At 42.3% G+C, this 22,034-nt stretch overlaps 1 protein-coding gene across 3 annotated transcripts in view; it reads left to right on the top strand.

Annotated features, from left to right (window-relative positions):
• The window catches only part of rab23 (RAB23, member RAS oncogene family), a 57,472-nt gene extending 35,631 nt beyond the window's left edge, over positions 1 to 21,841 (top strand). For 2 of the 3 annotated variants that reach the window (XM_073056527.1, XM_073056528.1), the window contains exons 6-7: positions 8,272 to 8,361; positions 10,592 to 21,841. In XM_073056527.1, coding sequence (XP_072912628.1) covers positions 8,272 to 8,361; positions 10,592 to 10,731 — 230 coding nt within the window. In that variant the 3' untranslated portion in view covers positions 10,732 to 21,841. Of the gene's footprint in view, positions 1 to 8,271; positions 8,964 to 10,591 lie in introns of those variants that run through there. The other variant, XM_073056530.1, reaches the window with a different exon arrangement.
• Positions 21,842 to 22,034: the final 193 nt, after the last annotated feature.

Below are 22,034 nucleotides of genomic sequence, written 5' to 3' on the forward strand. Positions count from 1 at the left end.
CCACCACCATTGCCAGCAGCCCATTCCATGCACTCACCACTCTCTGTGTAAAAAGAAAAAACAACTACTTACCCTTGACATCTCCTCTGTACCTCCTTACAAGCACCTTAAAACTGTGCCTTTTCGTGTTAGCCATTTCAGCTCTGGGAAGAGCCTCTGACTATCCACATGCTCAATGCCTCTCATCATCTTATACACCTCTATCAGGTCACCTCTCATCATCCATTGCTGCAAGGAGAAAAGGCAAAGTTCACTCAACCTATTCTCATAAAACATGCTCCCAATCCAGGCAACAGCTTGTAAATCTCCTGTGCACCCTTTCTGTAGTTTCCACAACCTTTTCAAGTGCGTGAAAGTCAGCCCGTGAGACAGCAGGAGAGTTTAAAAAGCGAGCAGATTGAAAAGGGGCGGTCATTTCTTCGGCAGTTTGAATGGGGCACGACTGCGCAAGTGCGTGAAAGTCGGCCCTTGAGACAGCGGGAGAGTTTAAAAAGCGAGCAGATTAATGGTGCAGGCGACGTAGTAGCGGGCGACGGAGTAGTGGGAGACAGAGTAGGAAGGCTTTGGCTTGAGAGGCTGAGGACGAGCTTGCTCCCAGTGAGGTAAGGCTGGGTTAGCTCCTTTAATAACTCTAATTAACTTAGGAGTAGGTAATGGAGGCAGCAGTTAGGGCAGTCGAGTGCTGCGTTTGCAGTATGTGGGAAGTCAGGGCGAGCACAATTGTCCCTGATGACTACACCTGTAAAAGATGCATCCAGCTGCAGCTCCTGACAAACCGAGTTAGGGAACTGGAGCTGGATGAACTTCGGATCATTCGTGAGGCAGAGGCAGAAATAAACAGGAGTTACAGGGAGATAGTCACCCCTAAAAGTCAGGAGGCAGGTAACTGGGTGACTGTCAGGAGAGGGAAGGGGAATAGACAGAATGAGCAAAGCACCCCTGTGGCCGTTCCCATCAACAATAAGTATACCGTTTTGGATACTGTTGGTGGGGACAACCTACCAGGGACAAGTTGCAGTGGTTGCGTCTCTGGCACCGAGACTGGACCCTCAGCTCAGAAGGGAAGGAGGGAAAAGAGGAGAGCAGTAGTGATGGGATTCGATAGTTAGGGGGACAGATAGGAGATTCTGTGGAAGAGATTGAGAATCCCGGATGGTCTGTTGCCTCCCTGGTGCCAGGGTCCACGATATCTCGGATTGAGTTCTCAGTATTCTCAAGAGGGAGGGTGAGCAGCTAGATGTGGTGGTCCATGTAGGGACCAGTGACATGGATAAGAAGAAGGAGGAGGTCCTGGAAAGAAAATTTAGGGAGGTAGGTGCAAAGTTGAAGGACAGGACCTCCAGGGTTGCAATCTCAGGACAGCTACCCGTGCCACATGCTGGTAAGGCTAGAAATAGGAAGATAATGCAGTTAAATACGTGGCTAAGGAGTTGGTGCAGGAGGGAGGGCTTCATGTTTCTGGACAATTGGGCCTTGTTCCAGGGAAGGTGGGACCTGTTCCAATGGGACAGGTTGCACTTGAACTGGAGGGGGACTAACATCCTTTGCGGGAAGGTTTCCAAGTACTGCTCTGGGGGGGTTTAAACTAGATTTGCAGGGGGAGGGGAACCATACCGTTAGAGCAGATAGTGAGGTGGAGGAGGATAAAGGTCATGCGAGAGCTGCAAGTATAGTGCATGGAGTAAAGCCAGATCTAACCTATCAAGAGGCTTTGTGGAAAGAGAAACAGAATGAAGGGTGTAAAGGTAGTAAGGTAGAAGGGCTAAAGTGTGTGTACTTCAATGCAAGAAGCATCAGGAACAAAGGTGATGAACTGAGAGCTTGGATACATACATGGAATTTTGATGTAGTGGCCATTACAGAGACTTGGCTGGCACCAGGGCAGGAATGGATTCTCAATATTCCTGGATTTCAGTGCTTTAAAAGGGATGGGGTGGGGGGAAAGAGGAGGAGGGTGGCATTACTGGTCAGGGATACTACTACAGCTACAGAAAGGGTGAGTAATGTAGCAGGATCCTCGAGTCAGTATGGATAGAAGTCAAGAACAGGAAGGGAGCAGTTACTCTATTGGGAGTATTCTATAGGCCCCCTGGTAGCAGCAGAGATATCGAGGAGCAGATTGGGAGGCAGATTTTGGAAAGGTGCAAAAATAACAGGGTTGTTATCATGGGTGACTTTAACTTCCCTAATATTGATTGGCACCTGATTAGTTCCAATGGTTTAGATGGGGCAGAGTTTAATTGTGTCCAGGACGGATTCCTGTCACAGTATGTTGACTAGGGGGAATGCCATACTAGATCTAGTATTAGGTAACGAACCAGGTCAGGTCACAGATCTCTCAGTGGGTGAGCATCTGGGGGACAGTGGCCACAGCTCCCTGGCCTTTAACATTATCAGGGAAAAGGATAGAATCAGAGAAGGCAGGAACATTTTTAATTAGGGAAGGGCAAATTATGAGGCTATAAGGCTAGAACTTGCAGGTGTGAATTGGAATGATGTTTTTGCAGGGAAGATGTCCCTGGAGGCTGTGGAAGTGAGCAAGGTCCTTAATGAATACTTCTCTTCGGTATTCACCAAACAGAGGGAACTTGATGCTGAGGGCAATATGAGTGAGGTTGATGTTCCGGAGCATGTTGCTATTAAGGAAGAAGAGGTGTTGGAGTTGCTAAAATACATTAGGACGGATAAGTCCCCCGGGCCTGACGAAATATTCCCCAGGCTGCTTCACGAGGCAAGGGAAGAGATTGCTGAGCCTCTGGCTAGGATCTTTATGTCCTCGTTGTCCACGGGAATGGTACTGGTGGATTGGAGGGAGGCGAATGTTGTCCCCTTGTTCAAAAAAGGTAGTAGGAATAATTCGGGTAATTATAGACCAGTAGTGAGCCTTACGTCTGTGGTGGGAAAGCTATTGGAAAAGATTCTTGGAGATAGAATCTATGGACATTTAGAGAATCATGGTCTGATCAGGGACAGTCAGCATGGCTTTGTGAAGGACAGATCGTGCCTAACAAGCCTGATAGAGTTCTTTGAGGAGGTGACCAGGCATATAGATGAGGGTAGTGCAGTGGATGTGATCTACATGGATTTTAGTAAGGCATTTGACAAGTTACCACACAGTAGGCTTACTCAGAAAGTCAGAAGGCATAGGATTCAGGGAAGTTTGGCCAGGTGGATTTAGAATTGGCTTGCCTGCAGAAAGCAGAGGGTCGTGATGGAGGGAGTACATTTGGATTGGAGGGTTATGACTAGTGGTGTCCCACAAGGATTGGTCCTGGGACCTCTACTTTTCGTGATTTTTATTTTAAAACCTGGATGTGGGGGTAGAAGGGTGGGTTGGCAAGTTTGCAGATGACACAAAGGTTGGTGGTGTTGTAGATAGTGTAGAGGATTGTTGAAGATTGCAGATAGACATTGATAGGATGCAGAAGTGGGCTGAGAAGTGGCAGATGGAGTTCAACCCAGAGAAGTGTGAGGTGGTACATTTTGGAAGGACAAACTCCAAGGCAGAGTACGGAGTAAATGGCAGGATACTTGGAAGTGTGGAGGAGCAGAGGGATCTGGGTACATGTTCACAGATCCCTGAAAGTTGCCTCATAGGTAGATAGGGTAGTTAAGAAAGCTTATGGAATGTTAGCTTTCATAAGTTGAGGGATAGAGTTTAAGAGTTGCGGGATAATAATGCATCTCTATAAAACTCTGGTTAGGCCACATTTGGAGTACTGTGTCCAGTTCTGGTCACCTCATTATAGGAAGGATGTGGAAGCATTAGAAAGGGTACAGAGGAGATTTACCAGGATGCTGCCTGATTTAAAGAGTATACGTTATGATCAGAGATTAAGGAAGCTAGGGCTTTACTCTCTGGACAGAAGGAGGATGAGAGGAGACATGATAGAGGTACACAAGATATTAAGAGGAATAGATAGATTGGACAGCCACTGCCTCTTCCCCAGGGCACCACTGCTTAATACAAGAGGACGTAGCTTTAAGGTAAGGGGAGGGAAGTTCAAGGGGGATATTAGAGCTGAGGGTTTTTTTTACTCAAAATGTGTGGAATGCACTGCCTGAGTCAGTGGTGGAGGCAGATATACTAGTGAAATTTAAGAGACTATTAGACAGGTATATGGAGGAATTTAAGGTGGGGGGGGTATATGGGAGGCAAGGTTTAAGGGTCGGCACAACATTATGGGCCGAAGGGCTTGTACTGTGCTGTATTGTTCTATTGTTTTATTATTGTTCCTGTAGTGAGGTGTCCAGAAATGAGCACAGTACTCCAAGTGGGGTCTGACCAGGGTCCGATATAGCTGTAACATTACTCTCGGCTCTTAAACTCAGTCCCGTGGTTGATGAAGGCCAATGCACCGTATGCCTTCTTAACCACACAGTCAACCTGCACAGCTGCTTTGAGCGTCCTATGGACCCGGATGCCAAGATCCCTCTGATCCTCCACACTGCCAAGAATCTTACCATTAATACTATATTCTGCCATCAGATTTGACCGACCAAAATGAACCATCTTACACTTATGTGGGTTGAACTCCATCTGCCACTTCTCAGCCCAATTTTGCATCCTATCAATGTTCCGCTGTAACCTCTGACAGCCCTCCACACTATCCACAACACCCCCAACCTTTCTGTCATCAGCAAATTTACTAACCCATCCCATCACTTCCTCATCCAGGTCATTTACAAAAATCATGAAGAGAAAGGGTCCCAGAGCAGATACCAGTGGCACACCACTGGTCACTGACTTCCATGCAGAATGTGACCTGTCTACAACCACTCTGCCTTCTGTGGGCAAGCCAGTTCTGGATCCACAAAGCAATGTCCCCTTGGATCCCATGCCTCCTTACTTTCTCAATAACCTTTGCATGGGGTACCTTATCAAATGCCTTGCTGAAATCTATATACACTACATCTACTGCTCTTCCTTCATCAATGTGTTTAGTCACATCCTCAATTCAGTCAGGCTCGTAAAGCACAACCTGCCTTTGATAAAGCCCTGCTGACTTGTCCTAATCATATTATTCCTCTCCAAATGTTCATAAATCTTGCCTCTCAGGATCTCCTCCATCAGCTTACCAACCACTGAAGTAAGGCTCACTGGTCTATAACTTCCTGGGCTATCTCTATTCCCTTTCTTGAATAAGGGAACAACATCTGCAACCCTGCAATTCTCCGGAATGTCCACAAAGATCATTGCCAGAGGCTCAGCAATTTCCTCCCTTGCCTCCCACAGTCCCGGTGACTTATCCAACTTGATGCTTTCCAAAAGCTCCAGCACATCCTATTTCTTAATGTCTATATGCTCAAGCTTTTCAGTTCGCTGTAAGTCATCCCTACAATCACCAAGGTCCTTTTTCATAATGAATCCTGAAGCAAAGTATTCGTTAAGTACCTCTGCTATCTCCTCTGGTTCCACTGTCACACTTGATTGGTCCTGTTCTCTCATTATCCTCTTGCTATTCACATACTTGTAGAATTCCTTGCAGTTTTCCTTAATTCTGCATTCCAAGGCCTTCTCATGGCCTCTTCTAGCTCTCCTGATTTCATTCTTCAGCTTCATCTTGCCAGCCTTATAATTTTCTAGATCTCTATCATTACCTAGTTTTTTTTTAAACCTTTCATAAACTTTTCTTCTTGACTAGATTTTCAACAGCCTTTGTTCACCATGGTTCTTGTACCTTACATCCTTTCCCTGTCTCATTGGAACGTACCTATGCAGAACGTCATGCAAATAGCCCCTGAACATTTGCCACATTTCAGCCGTACATTTCCCTAAGAACACCTGTTCCCAATTTGTGCTTCCAAGTTCCTGCTTGATAGCTTCATATTTCCCCTTACTCCAATTAAACGTTTCCCTAACTTGTCTGTTCCTATCCCTCTCCAATGCTCTGGTAAAGGAGATAGAATTGTGATCATTATCTCCAAAATGCTCTCCCACTGAGAGACCTGACACCTGACCAGGTTCATTTCCCAATACCAGATCAAGTACAGCCTCTCCTCTTGTAGACTTATCTACATATTGTATCAGGAAACCTTCCTGAACATACCTGACAAACTCCACTCCATCCAAACCCCTTGCTGTCGGGAGATGCCAATCAATATTTGGGAAATTAAAATCTCCCACTACAACAACCCTGTTTATTATTGCATCTTTCCAGAATCTGTCTTCCTCTCTGCACCTCGATGTTACTGTTGAGTAGTCTATAAAAAACACCCAGTGGAGTTATTGACCCCTTCCTGTTTCTAACTTCCACCCTCAGAGACTCAGTAGACAATCCCTCCATGACTTCCTCCTTTTCTGCAGCCATGACACTATCTCTGAATAGCAGTGCCACACTCCCACCTCTTCCTTGTCCTTTCTGAAACATCTAAAGCCTGGTACTCAAAGTCACCATTCCTGCCCCTGAGCCATCCCTGTAATGACCACAACATCATAGCTCCAAGTACTGGTCTACACTCTAAGCTCATTTGCTTTGTTCATGATGCTTCTTGCATGAAAATAGATACATCAGTCTGAACACCTCCCTTCTCTATCACTTGCCTATCCTCCCTCTCACAATGCCTATAAGCTTTCTCTATTTGTGAGCCAACTGCCCCTTCCTCCATCTCTTCAGTTCGGTTCCCACCCCCCAACAATTCTAGTTTAAACTCCCCACCAGGATATTGGTCCCCCTCGGATTCAAGTGCAGCCTGTCCTTTTTGTACAGATCACACCTGCCCCAAAAGAGGTCCCAATGATCCAGAAATCTGAATCCTTGCCTCCTTTTCCATTCCTTCTGCCACGCATTTATCCTCCACCTCATTCTATTCCTATACTCACTGTTGCATGGCACAGGCAGTAATCCAGAGGTAACTACCTTTGAGGTCTTGCTTCTCAACTTCTTTCCTAACTCCTTGTAGTCTGTTTTCAGGACCTCCTCTCTTTTCCTCCCTATGTTGTTGGTACCAATATGTACCATGACCTCTGGTTGTTCACCTTCCCACTTCAGGATATCGTGGATGCGATCAGAAACATCCCGGACCCTGGCACCTAGGAGGCAAACTATCATCCGTGTTTCTTTGCTGCATCCAGAGAATCATCTGTGATCCTGCTGCTGCCATCTTCTTCCTTTCCCTACCCTTCTGAGCCACAGGGCCAGACTCTGCCAGAGGTGCAGCCACTGTTGCTTCCCCAAGATAGGTCGTACCCCCCAACAGTACTCAAGCAGGAGTACTTATTGTTAAGGGGGACAGCCACTGGGTACTTTCTAGTATCTGACTCTTGCCCTTCCCTCTCCTGACTGGTACCCACTTATTTGTCTCTTGAGGCCCCGGTGTGACTACTTGCCTATAGCTCCTCTCTATCACTTCCTCATTTTCCCTGACCAGACAAAGGTCATGAGCTACATCTCCAGTTCCCTAACACAGTCCCTAAGGATCTGCAGCTCGATGCACCTGGCACAGATGTGGCTGTCCGGGAGGTTGGGAGTCTTCCGAATATCCCACATCTGACAGTCAGTACAGAACACTGGCCTCACAGACATACTTCCTATTCCTCGCAAATAACTTAACAGGCCTCGACCCATTATTGCCTAAGCCTGGGTGAGCCAAAGCCCTCCTACTGTCTGCCTCAACTCTGTTGCCCACTGTGCAAAGCTGTCTTATTTTTAAATCCTACTATCCGCCGGCCTAACTCGCTGACGTCCGCGCGCTTGCACAGTCGTGCCTCAATCAAACTGCTGAGGAAAAAACTCTTCTTTTAAATCCTTCCCACTAGCCTAACTCGCTGACATCCACACGCTTGCACAGTCGTGCCTCAATCAAACTGCTGAGGAAAAAACTCTTCTTTTAAATCCTTCCCACTAGCCTAACTCGCTGACATCCACACGCTTGCACAGTCGTGCCTCAATCAAACTGCTGAGGAAAAAACTCTTCTTTTAAATCCTTCCCACTAGCCTAACTCGCTGACATCCACACGCTTGCGCAGTTGTGCCTCAATCAAACCGCTGAGGAAAAAACTGTGCATTGATAGGATAAAATGATTAAATACTAATTTTTCATCACTAGGTGTATTGTGCTTCTTTTGGAATGCTGTTAAAATTATTTTAACTCATAAGTTCTTGAAACTAGTGACATTTTTAATACATTTTGTTTAAAAACAATCCATTTCTCTCGGCAATGGGAGTTTAAGCAAAATGATCACACCCAAGTCATGTGCATTGCACTTGATAATTGCTTTTGAAAGGAAACATAATTGTAAGGTACAAACTTAAGTTATTGTCTCCACAGTTTTCAAGTACCTGGCTGAGAAGTACCTTCAGCGACTCAAACAGCAAACCACTGAAGAAGAACAAGTGCACACAACAAGCAATCGCATCGGTATGTTCTGCCTCAACTTCAGCTGATACTCATAAACATCTCTAGGGCATAACAGAATTGTCTTTAATTTTTTTCTCTTATAACCTCAATGTCATATTTACAGTATCTGAGCTTTGAAAGACTTCCATTGTTAAAACGGCATTGTTGGATTTGGAGATGGCATTGTCCACAAGGTTCTTCAAAAGTTAAGAATGAAGTGAAAATCTTGTGATTACAGCCTTTTATTAAACATTCATTCCAATAAATAAAGAACAGCAGCAGGTAAATAAGGCTACGTCCACACTACACTGGATAAATCTATAACCGAAGCTTTTTCTCTTCGTTTTTACCCTCCGTCCCCCGGTGTTTTCATCCCCTAAACCGGAGCTTTTCAGAAACGCTCTCCAAAGTGTGTATTTTTGAAAACGCCACTTGGGCATATCAGTGTGGACGGGGTAACCAGAGAAATCTGAAAACGCTGTCAGATGGCAGCGCGCCATTTCATTGTTTTCTTGAACGCAACCTAACAATTTCAGAACAGACAGCAACGAGACTGAAGCCAGAAGAGTTAGAAATGTACTCACCAAATACTTTGACCCATAACTTACTGAATAAAAAAGAATACTCACTTTGCCCTGTTTTCTGTCCTTGCTTGTATGAAGGTGGTTTACCTATTTATGCAGTACTTCTCTGACAATAGATGTGTAACAGCCTAATGTAACATTGTATGGAAATACAAGATAATGCTGATGCAGACATGTTTTACACATTTAACAAGGTGCTTTATTAATGCAACAGAGTTAATCAGTTTTTCAATGTTTGTCGTCAGCCGGGTCATACTGTCTGTGAACTCACTGTCGGATGCCTCCATACACTTCAGTTTTTGATTTTTTTTACTTTTAAGTCCTCCTGCGTGAGAGCCAACAGCTGCCTGTCATTTAAGTTTTTCTAGTCTGTAACTGAACAAACACGCAGCAAATCTTTCAGTGAGATTCAACACCAAGCATGTTGCTTGTTCTCGGTAGATGTATCCTGCACATGCACAGTAGGAGGAGATTCGCCGACATCTCCGTTTCAATGTGGACAGAGATATTTTTAAAAACGCATAGTGTGGACACCTATCGTTTTTACGCGAAACCGGCGTTTTCAAAATTATCCAGCCTAGTGTGGATGTAGCCTAATTCTAACCTTAACCAACTCTACTGTAAATAAGGCGGAAAGAAAAGAACACTTTGCCTTGTGGTCAATCTTTCTACTTTATACTAGTACAAGCCAGGAATTTTCTAACAAGGACAGCTTTGATTTTCTTAAACTGCCATGATTTCCCAGGCTTACAGACAAACAACAAAGGTAAAGAATCAGCTGCACTGCTTATTGCTGAAATGGAACAAACAGGTAATTATACAAACATGAGCATAAAGTTCAACTCCATGAAAAACGACAATTTTGACCCTAATCTGGAAGGATCTATGTGAAATTAGGTGACTAAAGTAAGAGAAAAAATTCTCATCTGGAATCACTTCAAATATAGATTAACACACACAAGATGCTGAGGAAGTCAGCAAGTCAGGCAGCATCTATGGAGAGGAATAAACAGTTGATATTTCATGCTGAGACCCTTCATCAGGAAGGGAAGGGGTAAATAAAAAGATGGGGGAAGGGAGGAGTACAATCTGACAGGAGATAGGTGAGAACAAGTGAGGGGAATGATAGGTGTGTGTGGGTGGTGTGTGGAAGAGCAACTGATCAAAACATTCAAGGCTAGGAAACATCCTACATATTCTTCTTTCTCATAAAACATTACCTTACAGTACAGGTCCTTCATCCATCCACAATGTTGTGCCACTTAATTTCTTTTTCACTTCCTTTCCCTCCACTGGTGTCTGTGCTTTAATGGCTCTGACCTGTGACTGGGAGTAGCGTTGTTCTAATTGCCAAACCTCGGGGCTTGAGGTTGAGGGAAGGCATTGGATTGGACCTTGGTAGTCAGTGAGAGGAATTAATTTTTGGGGAAGCTTCAGTCACACTTGGGAGTGGGAAAGTTATTAATTCCTTTGAAGTTAGTCCAAGTTTTGGAGGGGATAAAAGTAGTTACTACCTTTATGGAAAAACCCTCTGTATAGTTTGAGAGCAGGCTTGAGGGATGTGTTACCTCAGTGCTCTTCCTTTGAATTACATGAATTGAAAGCACAATGACTGGTAACTGTTCACAAGATGAATCCTGTTCATTTGCTGAAATTCCTTCCTGCAGGGGTATTTAACACAGCTGGTGGCAGTCACTCTGGGCAGAACCCGAGCACAATTAACGGCGGTGAGGTTATCAGCCTTCGACCGAACAAGCAGAGGACCAAGAAGAACAGAAGCCTCATGGGCCGCTGTGGGAGGCTGTAGCCATCCCCCTGCACTCCAGAATTAACATTCACTGTTTGTTGAAGTGTTCTGACCAGTAAGAGGGGTTTTTAATTTAGATATTCTGATACATCAGTGGTTGGTAATAATTACGGACAACGCAGTACTTGGCTAACTGACAGCTCTGCCTATGCAGAAGCTTTCTGCAAACAAATGACTTCATGACTTGGAAATTGTTTGGAGAGTGTATGTTGGTTTGAACCAGCATTATCAGTCTGTGAACAGAATGGACGGTAACTGATCTGTCTGATTGCTGAAGCTTTGTATGGGTTATTCCAAGTTGATAGATTTGTTTGCGAGTTGGTCACCTGCTATATTCTGAAAATCAGTGCGCTCAATTGTGTGACTTCAGCCAGACCTACAGTGCTGTCCAATGGGAGAGCAGCGATGAACATAATGTGATTGGTTGGCAAGAGTGTCATTCAAAAGAGCCTAGTCCAGATTCTGGATTGAGAATTTCCAGTCCAGCTAATAATGCTGTCCTTAAGGGAATTAACTTTTTTCAAAGAAAAAAGTTGCAATTAATTATGGAAATCTATTGTCATTTGAACAGATAACGTAAACATTGCCATTTGTGCTTTACATTTGTGGTTGTTAATTTTTGAAACTAATTCTGATGAATTGTGCAATATTTCAGTGTTGACTGCAGCCTGGAGAAGGATATTTTGCTACTAGTAGATTTTTTTTTCATATTCAGATGTTTTGAGTTGATTGTTTGGATAATTTGTATAAAAGAATCGCCATTTGTATTCGAATGTTCGTATTCCTGAATTTGCTGACTGACTGCTTAGACATTTTTTCTATTGAATGTGTAATCATGTGTTGCTTGTGTGCATGCAACATTAACATCATTTCCTGAAAAGGGTCTCCTTACACAGCAAGAGTTTTGCACAAGTGCCAAGTCAGTACTGCAATTATTGTCTCTGCTTTCTATTGTCCTTGCAAGAGCATAATAGATCCTAAACCAGTTCTCTAAATGACCTATAGCAGGTGGCTATGCTTGCCTGCTGAAAACACCTACCACTCTGCATAGCCAGGCGTCTCAAGTTCATGACTGAATGATAATTGCTTTTCATTATTTGCCATGCATGCTTCTTAGTGAGATTACAGTGCCTTGGAAAAGTATTCAGCCCCCAACCCTTTGTTCACCCCAATGAAAAATACAACCAGGGATTGTGATCAATTTAACTGAGAATTTTTATTTGTGAGTCATATGCTTTTTTCACAGTAGAGCCCCAAAACAGGGAGAATTGTAAAACTTGAAAAACTGAAATGTTAATAGCTCAGAAGTATTCATCCCCCTTTCCTCAGTTCTTAGTTGACCCACCTCTCACAGCTATTACAGCCAGTAGTCTTTATGGATAAGTATCTACAGTGAAACCCCATTATATCGCAATCATTTGGCTCCATAGTGGGGTCACGCTAAATCAGGGTTCAAGAAAAGCAGCGTTCAAACTGACCCAATGTTGATCTAACATCCTAAAACACCCCTATTTTCGCCCTATTTGGGTTCTAGCTTTTGCTTACGCAAATGAACGTGGATCGCAGGGACAAAAGTTTTGTGAAACCAATCCTCAAAGATGACACTTATCATCCAAGCATTGCTGCTGTGCGTGTACTCGAATGGTAATGACTTCATGTTGACATGGTGGGGACAGCGGGGCAAGCGAGATTTGCCAATCATGAGCGGTTTTAACTTATGTGTTCTAATCTTTGGCTTTCTTCAGGTGTTTGGCTTTTAGTCCTGCTTCTTCAACTTTGCAAAGTGACGCGCATAACTTTTCTTCATGAGATTTCCAGCTACAAAGTATTGATTCCGGTATCCTGAGGTCTCATGCAACTTGAGTTTGACTTTTAGTCTTGATCGTGTCAAGTGCGTGAAGCTTATCTTTCACAGAAAAAGATTTTCTTTTTCTAGCAGTTTGTTCCATTTTGAGCAAAATAAAGTCCAATGACTCTCTCAAAATGCTGGTGGAACACAGCAGACCAGGCAGCATCTGGTCAAGACCCTTTGTCAGGACTAACGGAAAAAAAGAGATAGTAAGAGATTTGAAAGTGGGAGGGGGAGGGATGAAATCAAGAGCTGGGAAGTTGATTGGCAAAAGGGATACAAGGCTGGAGAAGGGGGAGTATGGATTGATATGGACATGGAGTCCAATGACTTATCGCATTATAGCATTGCACAACATGATGAGAAAGATTTGTCCATTCTTCCATGCAAAATTTGCTTAAGATGTGCCAGGTTAGTTGGGGAATGGCAGTGGACAGGACTCTGACTGGGCCAGTCAAGGACATCAATTTCCTTCATTTGAAGCCGCTCCATGATTGCTCTGGCAGTGTGCTTTGGGTCATTGTCCAGCTGAAAGATGAACCTCCTCTCCAGTTTAAGCTTACTGGCAGGTTTTTACCTATGGTCTCTCTGTATTTAGCAGGATTCATCTTCCCATCAATCCTGACCTGATTTCCAGTCCCTGCTGCTGAAAAACATTTGTGTAGCATGATGCTACCTCCACCATACTGTATAGTAGGGATTGTGCTACGTGGCTGATGCACAATATTATATTTATACTACACATACCGCTTAGTGTTGAGGCCAAAAAGTTCTACTTTAGTCTTATTTGACCACACGACTTTCTTCCACATCTTTACAATGACTTCTGAGTGACGCTTTGTGAAGTATTTACAGGCAAGGATATGCTTTTTGTTTTCGCCAGGGCTTCTTCCTTGCCACTCTCCATAAATGCCTTTTTTGTGTAAGACTTTAGAGATTGTTGGCCATGAACTTCATCTCCAATTGCAGCCACTGGCTTCTGCGGCTCACTCAGAGTAACTGTTGGCATCACATTAGCCTCTCTTACAAGTGCCATTTTTCTGTGGCAACAAAGCTTAGAGGGGTGGCCTGACCTAAGCAGTGTGGCTGTAGTTTCATATATTTTCCAGTTTTCCACAATGGACTACACTGAGCTCTGAGGTATTGTCAGTACTTTAGAGATGGGCTGGTACTGTTCCCCAGATCTGTACTTCTCTATTGTCTTTTCTCTGGCTTGTCTTGAATGCTCTTTTCCATTCATTTTGGTTTGGTCTGTTGAAAGTCTACCACATTGTTGGACCTTAAGATATAGGAGCAGAATTAGGCCATTTGGCCCATTGAGTCTGCTCTGCCATTTCATCACTGTCTGTCTGTCTAGGTACCATATCCGATGCAGACGTTGGTGACCATGGTTTTCCATACAGATCTATCCCTTGTTCTTTGGATGACTTCCATTTCCTTGATGTGTAGCCACCTGGCTAGGCTTTTGATGTACATAAGCCGAGGTCTTCCTCTAGGTTTGCTCCCCTCGAACTTTCCAGAGAGTGTGAGTTTTTCTAGTTCATCTTTCCGCATGATGTGTCCTAGGAATCTGAGTTGTCTTTCTCTTATTGTTGGTATGAGTGATCTAACTGCTTGGGCTCTTCTGAGAACTTCTTCATTTGATGTGTGTGTGGTCCACGATATTTTTAACATTCTCCTGTAGAACCATAATTCAGCTGCTTCGAGTCTCTTTTCCATTGCTGGGGAAATGGTCCAGCATTCACTTCCATAAGTCAGGATAGAAGTGACACTGCAGTGTCACTGCAGTATTCTGTTTTTAGTGTACATGCTCATCTTTCTGTCTGTTAATATGGTCTTCATTTTCTGGAAAGCTTCTTTCGCCATTGCTATTCTGTATTTGATTATCTGTGTCGCACCTACCATCACTTGTTATTTGGCTGCCAAGATATCTGAATTTGTTGACTTGTTTGATGTTTGTATTTCCAATCTTGATCACATATTGTGGGATGTTTGTCTTTTCTGGAGAGGACCATGGTTTCTTTCTTCTTGGTGTTGATTGAGAGGCCTCTGCGATTACTTTCTGCTGCCACTATAGTGTGTAGTTCTTGAAGTTTCGTTTCTGAGTAAGCTATTAGTACAATGTCATCAGCATATCTAATGTTATTTATATTATGGCCTCCAATTGTGAATCCTTTGTCTGATACTTCTGAAGATATTTTCACTATACAGGTTGAATAAGTTGAGTGAAAAGACACAACCTTGCCTGACTCCTGTCATGATATTCACATACTCACTCACTTCCCCTTCTATTCTAATGGATGCTGTCTGGTGCCAGTGTAAGTTTCTTAAGAAACATACATCTTCCCCATCTATGTCAAGATCTTGAAGCATTTCCAGGAGATCTTGGTGTCTGACAGTGTCAAAAGCTTTTGTACAGTCGATGAAACATATGTAGATGTCTTTTTGTACCTGGATGGCTCGTTCACAGATCATCCGTAGCATGAAAATTGCATTTCTGGTTCCAGTGTTTTCCACAAAGCCGCATTGTTCTTTACTTATCTGGTTTTATACTGGGTATACATTGTACTCCTGGGTATGAGGATAAACTACATCTAGCTGTGGAGCATTTGCTCTGGGTAATGAGGTTACCATTAACCACAGCTACCTCCAGGTCACCTTTAGGGAAGGTGGAGCACCTGTTAGCCTCCCTACTTGGGTTACAGTGAAGCCACGAAATGCAGGTGGTGGATGAAGCAGAAGGCAAGTTGTGAGTAACACATTCGATGGTTCCTGCTTCTCAGATGCTGAGCAGAGGATCCTTTTAATAGGACAATGGTCAGAGTCACCCGTCCTGTAAAGACACTGCATTGTAGGCAACCCAAGGGAAAGCTACTTCTTGTATTTCATCCTTAGTACAACCATTTCATCACAGCTGATCCAATTTTCCTCTCAGCCCCAATCTCCTGCCTTCTCCCTGTATCCCTTCATGCCCTGACCAATCAAGAATCTGTCAGCCTCTGCCTTAAATATACATATAGACTTGGCCTCCACAGCTGCCTGTAGCAAAGAATTCCACAGATACTCTACTCTCTGGCTAAAGAAATTCCTCTTCATCTCCGTTCTAAAAGGACACACCTATATTCTGAAGCTGTGCCTCTGGTCTTTGACTTTCCCACCACTGAAAACATCCTCCCTACATCCACTCTATCAAGGTCTTTCATCATTCGATAGGTTTCAATTATGTCATCCTTCATTCTTCTGAATTCTAGTGACTACAGACCTAGAGCCATCAAATGCTCTTCATATGACATTCTTATGAATTATTTGTATGATAAACATTCTTCTTATAAATTTATTGTAAACTGGCGATCCTCCAATTTTCTACATCAACAAATTGGGTGAGTTGGTAAGGTAATATACAGTATTGCAGATGAGGAAAGTTAGCATAGTAATTACAAAGGGGATGAATGCTTTTTAGCCTCTCAATTTTGGTTTTTAATTTTTAGTAAATTGGTGACAGGTTTTAGAATTTCTCTTTTGACATGACGGGGCGCAATGTTTTGTAGATTAGCACAAAAAATCCTACTTCAATATATTTTCAGTTTTGAAAATGAGTCAGTAAAATGAGAAAATAGTTGTTGGGTCAGAATACTTTTTGAAGGTACTGTATATGAAATTAAAAAGAAAGCATTAAACACTTAACGGCTTAGGCAGAATTTGTGGATAGAGAAGTAGTTCAGGGTCTTCAACCTGAAACATGAATTTTGTTTCTCTATCCACTGATGTTTCCTGACTTTTCAAGTGTTTCCAGCGTTTTTCATTTTTATTTCAGATTTCTAGCATCTGATGTTGATTGCCTTGGAGCTGTCATACTAAGATTAATGGATGATGCTGTAAGGTGATGTTTTATGAATCTAGACACAGCCTAACTTGGAATGTGAAGAAAAGGCAGTCAGGAGAAGGTCAGATGTAATGGTAAACTCATGATGGCACATCCATGTACCACAACCATACTCATCCATCATCACCCCCAACATTCAACTTCCTGACGGCTAGAAGAATCCAGGAGGTAATAAGTTTGGCGGAGGGGGGTAAGCATTCTCGATTTGGTCAGTGTCATCTCACGCAATCAACTAGTCTGGGAGATTAGAGATCAGAGATGTGGGCAGCACAATAACATATATCAGTTAGCTTAACGTAGAACACTACAGTGCAGTAGAGGCCATTCGGCCCATGATGTTGTGCCAATCCTATAACCTACTTTAAGATAAATCTAACCCTTCCCTCCTACATAGCTCTCCATTTTTCTGTCAACCATGTGCCTATCTAAGAGTTTGTTTGCCTAGCACCACTCCTGCAGGGTGTTGCATACATTCACTTTACAATGCCTGTGGATGGGTTCAGTTTCCACTGCTTTCCGTGAGGAGTTTGTATGTTCTCCCTGTGACCTTCGGTTTCCTCCAGGTGTTCTGGTTTCTTCCCTCATTCCAAAGATGTAAAGGTCAGGGTTAGTAAGTTATGGTCATGCCATGTTGGCGCCAGAAGCAAAGCAACACTTATGGGTTACCCTCAGTAGGTTCTCTGATTGAATTGGTTGTTGACGCAAATGACACATTTCACTGTATGTTTCTATGTATATGTGACCCCTAAAGCTAATCTTTAACTTAGTGATTGCTGTTTATTTCTCAGCCATCTTGAATTTGAGTTTAACATGGGCAGCACAGTGGCATTGTTAGTTGAACCATTGCCTTAGCTTCAGGACTCCCCCCCCCCCCCCACCCACCCAGATAGAACATCTACTTCTCTTAAAAGATGTGTAATAGATGTTCTGTTCCCATTAAAACTATTAAAATAATTTATTGTCTAAAACAGGGGCATAAAAATCATTATCAACACTTTTGCTAGAATGTGAAATATCCTCACATCACTATCATCTTCATAAACAACCATTAACTTGCCCACTCTGTTTCTCATTTAATTGAGCAAATTCCACCATTTGTCTTTTATTGGTGTTGGAATAGGCAGAATGCAGTGACCTGGGTTCAGTGCCAGCTTTGGGGCTGTCTGTGTAGAGTCTGCACGATATCTCTGACTGTGTGGACTTTCTCTGTTGCTTTTGCTTCTTCCCACCTGTCCTATCAGAACAAGAAATGTGGTTTGGTTAACTGGCTGCTACAAATTGATCCTAATGTATGAGTGAGTGCTTGAATGTGGACAGCATAAACTGGTGTTTAGGGTTAATGGGCCACTTTCATGGTCAGTGCACGTCATAATATATGCTGTACTATATGTCTTAGAATAGAAATATAACATATCTCTTCCCTTTTCTATGCTATTTGGACTCTGATGAATTGCTGCTGGAAATCTAATACCTTCATTTCAATCAGCTTCACTCCTCTTCTCCCTAAACAATGTCAGAAGAATAGAGCTTATTCTATTTCTTGATTTATTCTTCTGCTTCTGACCAGCCATATTGAGGATTAATATAATAGCATTGACTAATTACACAGCCATTTTCAAGAACAGGGGACTCACAACATCAGATGAGCTCAAAAGCTGTAGATAGTAAAAATCTAAAATAAAACCAGAAAATGCTGGAAGCAATTGGCAAGTTAAGTAGCATCTGTTGGAAGAAAAAAGTAAATATTTTTCTCAAAAACTCCGTCAGAACAAAGAACACTCTATAAATTATTGAGCGTTTCCAGGTATTTGTATTTGGTCCTAAAACCGGAGTCTGATATTTGTATCAGGGTTGTTGGATCCCACAAATCAGTGAAAGTGTTAGTCACACTGATTTCCCACAGATGATATGCAATCTGCATCATAAATTCATTCTAGCTCAAAGCTTCAAATTCTGGAGGAAGAGTTAGCTGTGTTGTTTAACCAGCAGCTGTGAGGAACCAATCTGTTTATTTTTGCAGGGTTGAGCAACAATATTCATGTGTGGCCAGAACATGTGAAATTGTGCTCCTTGGACCTTGGTTCTGGTGAAAGGGAAAGTTATTGGTAAGATTTCAGGTACTGGAGATAATAAATTATGTAAGCATTCATTTGATCAATGGATTTTTGTGGCTGTTGTCTGTCGTCTTTGTACCTCTTTTGCTTTGAGAACAAACCAGCTATTGATAGGTGGTTTTGTTCCCTGGTCTATTTCAGATAATCATTGTCTGCAGAAGTTAGACTCCTAATGATTGAACCTGAGGTGTTGGTTTCTAATTCTGTTCATTAAATACTCCCAACAATTGAGTTCATATTTTGAGTATTATTGGTGCTTCTTGATAGAGAAGCTAGAATTGCACTGTGGATCACCCTCTGAGAGGGAAAGGTATGCCTTGTTTTTGAACAGATGAGTTGAAGTACAAGCTTCAGTTTTGCCAACCCGCATGAATATGACCTCACAACATAAAAAATGGCTTCCAAGTTCACAGAACTTCTCAGCACAGATACAGTCCATTTTATCAAAAATGTAAACATTATTAGTCCCTGCAGAAGACTTTATTTTATACAATGCTATTGTACATTCAATATATATGGAAAATTTGTGTTGTATTTAAATACAATTAGTGTTAAATCAACATATTAGCTGTTAAGTTTACTTCATTTAATGGTTTATTTGAGTTCTGCATCTCTTAAATTAAATTAAGGTTGGATTTGTTGGTGGATGCCTGAGAGTCAGGCCATTTGGGGCCATTTTTAGCCAGTCTCTCACCACATGCTGATTGCCTAATTTACTCCCTACAGTATCCCGTTTTAATTTCCCAAATCCTGTTTTTTTTTTTTTTTAGTGTTCTTTCACTAACACACTCTTGCCAGTGAACTGAAGTGGTCAGAACTCTTGAGCATACGACTGGGACAATGAGCTGTGAGTGTGCTTTGGGGAAAATTGGCTCCAGGATACCATTCTGTGGTACCCTTTGCGTTGCTGTTGAAATATTTTGCACAGTTCATTGCCTTTATGCATGCACATTAATTGGAAAGGGAATTGCTATGCCTTCTAGTTGGTGGAAGGCTTGCTGCAGAATCATAGGAAATAAAGAAGCCATTCAGCCCATCATGTACTTGCAGCATTCTCATGGAGGATGGCAGTTAGTGTGTATACTGTCTCTAGAATATCCAAATAGGCCTATAGCTTGTCCCTGAATTTTTCCCAATTGCACACCCCCTTTCCCAGTGCATGAGGTAAAATTGGTTGTCATAGAGCCTGCTTCCACTGAACTGTACCCAGAGTTGGATCAGAGCACTGCACAATGAAGGAAGCTTACAAGAAAGTAACACCCACTTGGATGGGTGTGGTTGAAATCAGGCAAGCAAATAACATTCAGTTGGCTGCTACTTGTAGAAACCTGGGCCTGTTCCAGCTTTTTAACTCAACTTGGTAAATTTCTAGACTTCAGCTTGTTGAATAAAATATACTCCATTCCACCCCAGTTAGTGTGCAAGAATAATAGTCAAAACCAAACAGATCATAGTCTGAAAATTGGAGGCATGTGTACCCACCTTCTTACTCCTCCTCCTGAACTCCCTCTTGTTTGCAGCAGTCCACTAGGACAGCCTGCCTGACTTTGTCCCTCCTGAAGGATAAAGTGTGGGATCTCACATCACCTCTAGTTCTTTTGCCTATCTGTGTTCTCTGGTTATGTATCTTCCTTCTCTGGAAATGTTTCTCATAACTTTATCAAAACCCTTTAGGGTTCTGAATGGTCCCATCAAACCTCCCGAGGAACTACAAGGTGGTTCATCACAAGCAGGCCATTTGACTGCCCATGTCTTCCTTGGTGTTTTTGTTCCAGCTAACTATCCTGCTCTGTTGGCATGTTCTTCCATTCCTTCTCCATCACATGCTGACCAGCTTCTCCTTGCATCTATCCAGCTGTAACACAAAGTCCTATATTTCACTGAGGAAAGAAGTTTCTCTTGAACTTGTTGGATTAATGATATCAATGGTTGCCAGATATGGACTTCACCCAAACTCCCAATGTCACTGTGGAAGTGTCTCCCAAATATTTCCTATAAAACCTGTTCCTGATCTTTAGGTCTTTTAATAGATGAAAGCCAAAGATGTTCTCTGAGGTGAGAAAGGAAACCACATTAGCTCTTTTCCAATTCATCAGTTCATTCTCTTTGTAATCTTTTTAAGGGTGTCAAAGTTTATGTGGAGACAGCAGGAGAATGGAGTTGAGAGGGATAACAAATCAGCCATGATGGCATAATTTTACTACTATGTCTTAAAGTCTTCCCCCTGTTGAGGAAATTGCTGGTAAAAGTAGGGTACACTAATGGATGTAAAGCCTAATTTCCTAATAACCCTTCTCAAACTTGCCCCAGTCAAGCCACTCGAGAGTTAGTTCCATATGAAGTCAGCAAACTTCAGTTTGCTGTAAATTCTGGAGATTTAATAGTCTGTGATTTCAGATGCAGTACTTGCTGAGCCACCCAAATTCTCATTGAAAACGAAATGCAACAGTGGTGAAGGAGGGCACACCTCTGGGCTGGACTGGATTAGATAATGAAAGCCCAAGGGTTTAACTGTCTTAGTGATTGCAAGCGCCCATTTACAAATATAGGGAAATGCATTCCATATTATTTTCTGGGGTTTTTTCCATTCATTGTCACATAATATTCATCAGAATTTCCATCAACCTTGAAGTCCCTGAACTATTTTCTCAGATCTGAGATGAGTTTAATGTTGCTTTTATAGTTTGTGCTTTGAAAGAAAGATTTAGTTAAGCACAAGTGGGTTTTCAAATCATAAATGAAACATAATGGCTGCTGTGTATTTTTAGCCGACAAAAAGCAAATCATAAAAGCACTGTGTATCCCATTGGCATAATTTTCCGAAGGCATGAGATTTTGGTTTAGATGTGCCCCCATTCTTGCTCTGATCAGGTACAGTAATGCACAGCATTGTAACTTACTATCACAGAGTATTTTATTGATTTCAGAATGGCTTGTTAAACTTGCAAAGAAATCAATTCATTATTATGAAGAGGCTGTGCTAATGTGATTTTTCAGGCACACTTGCATTTGCTATTGAGATCTCCTCGCACACTAATGAGTTGTTGCTGAATTTGTTTTAAACTGTGTAATAAATCAGTTTTGTGGTCAACTATAACCGGTAAAAAGATTTTGTTAATTGTTTCTTTTGTTTCTCCCAACTCCTATGCATGTATCTGTTACAAGGTGCCACACTAAAAACTAATCACACTACAAACTTAGAACAGTTTTATAATTGTCATTTCTATGTAACAATTTTAATAAAAAAAAAAGCCCATCAATTTACTTATGAATTCTTTACTGGTGTTTATTCTCCCTAATATATTCAAACTCAGTAATCGAGTGCATTCAAGTGGTGTTCAGCGGAATGCAAGTACCTCACACGTGCCGTGGATTTTGAGGTTCAATTATTCCCTACAAATCAATTTACTACCCCTCTCTGCTACACCAGCAACACAGCCCAGCTTGCTGTTATTTT

This window comes from Hemitrygon akajei, chromosome 9 (assembly GCF_048418815.1).
Source record: "Hemitrygon akajei chromosome 9, sHemAka1.3, whole genome shotgun sequence".
In the NCBI taxonomy this organism is placed as follows: Eukaryota; Metazoa; Chordata; class Chondrichthyes; order Myliobatiformes; family Dasyatidae; genus Hemitrygon; species Hemitrygon akajei.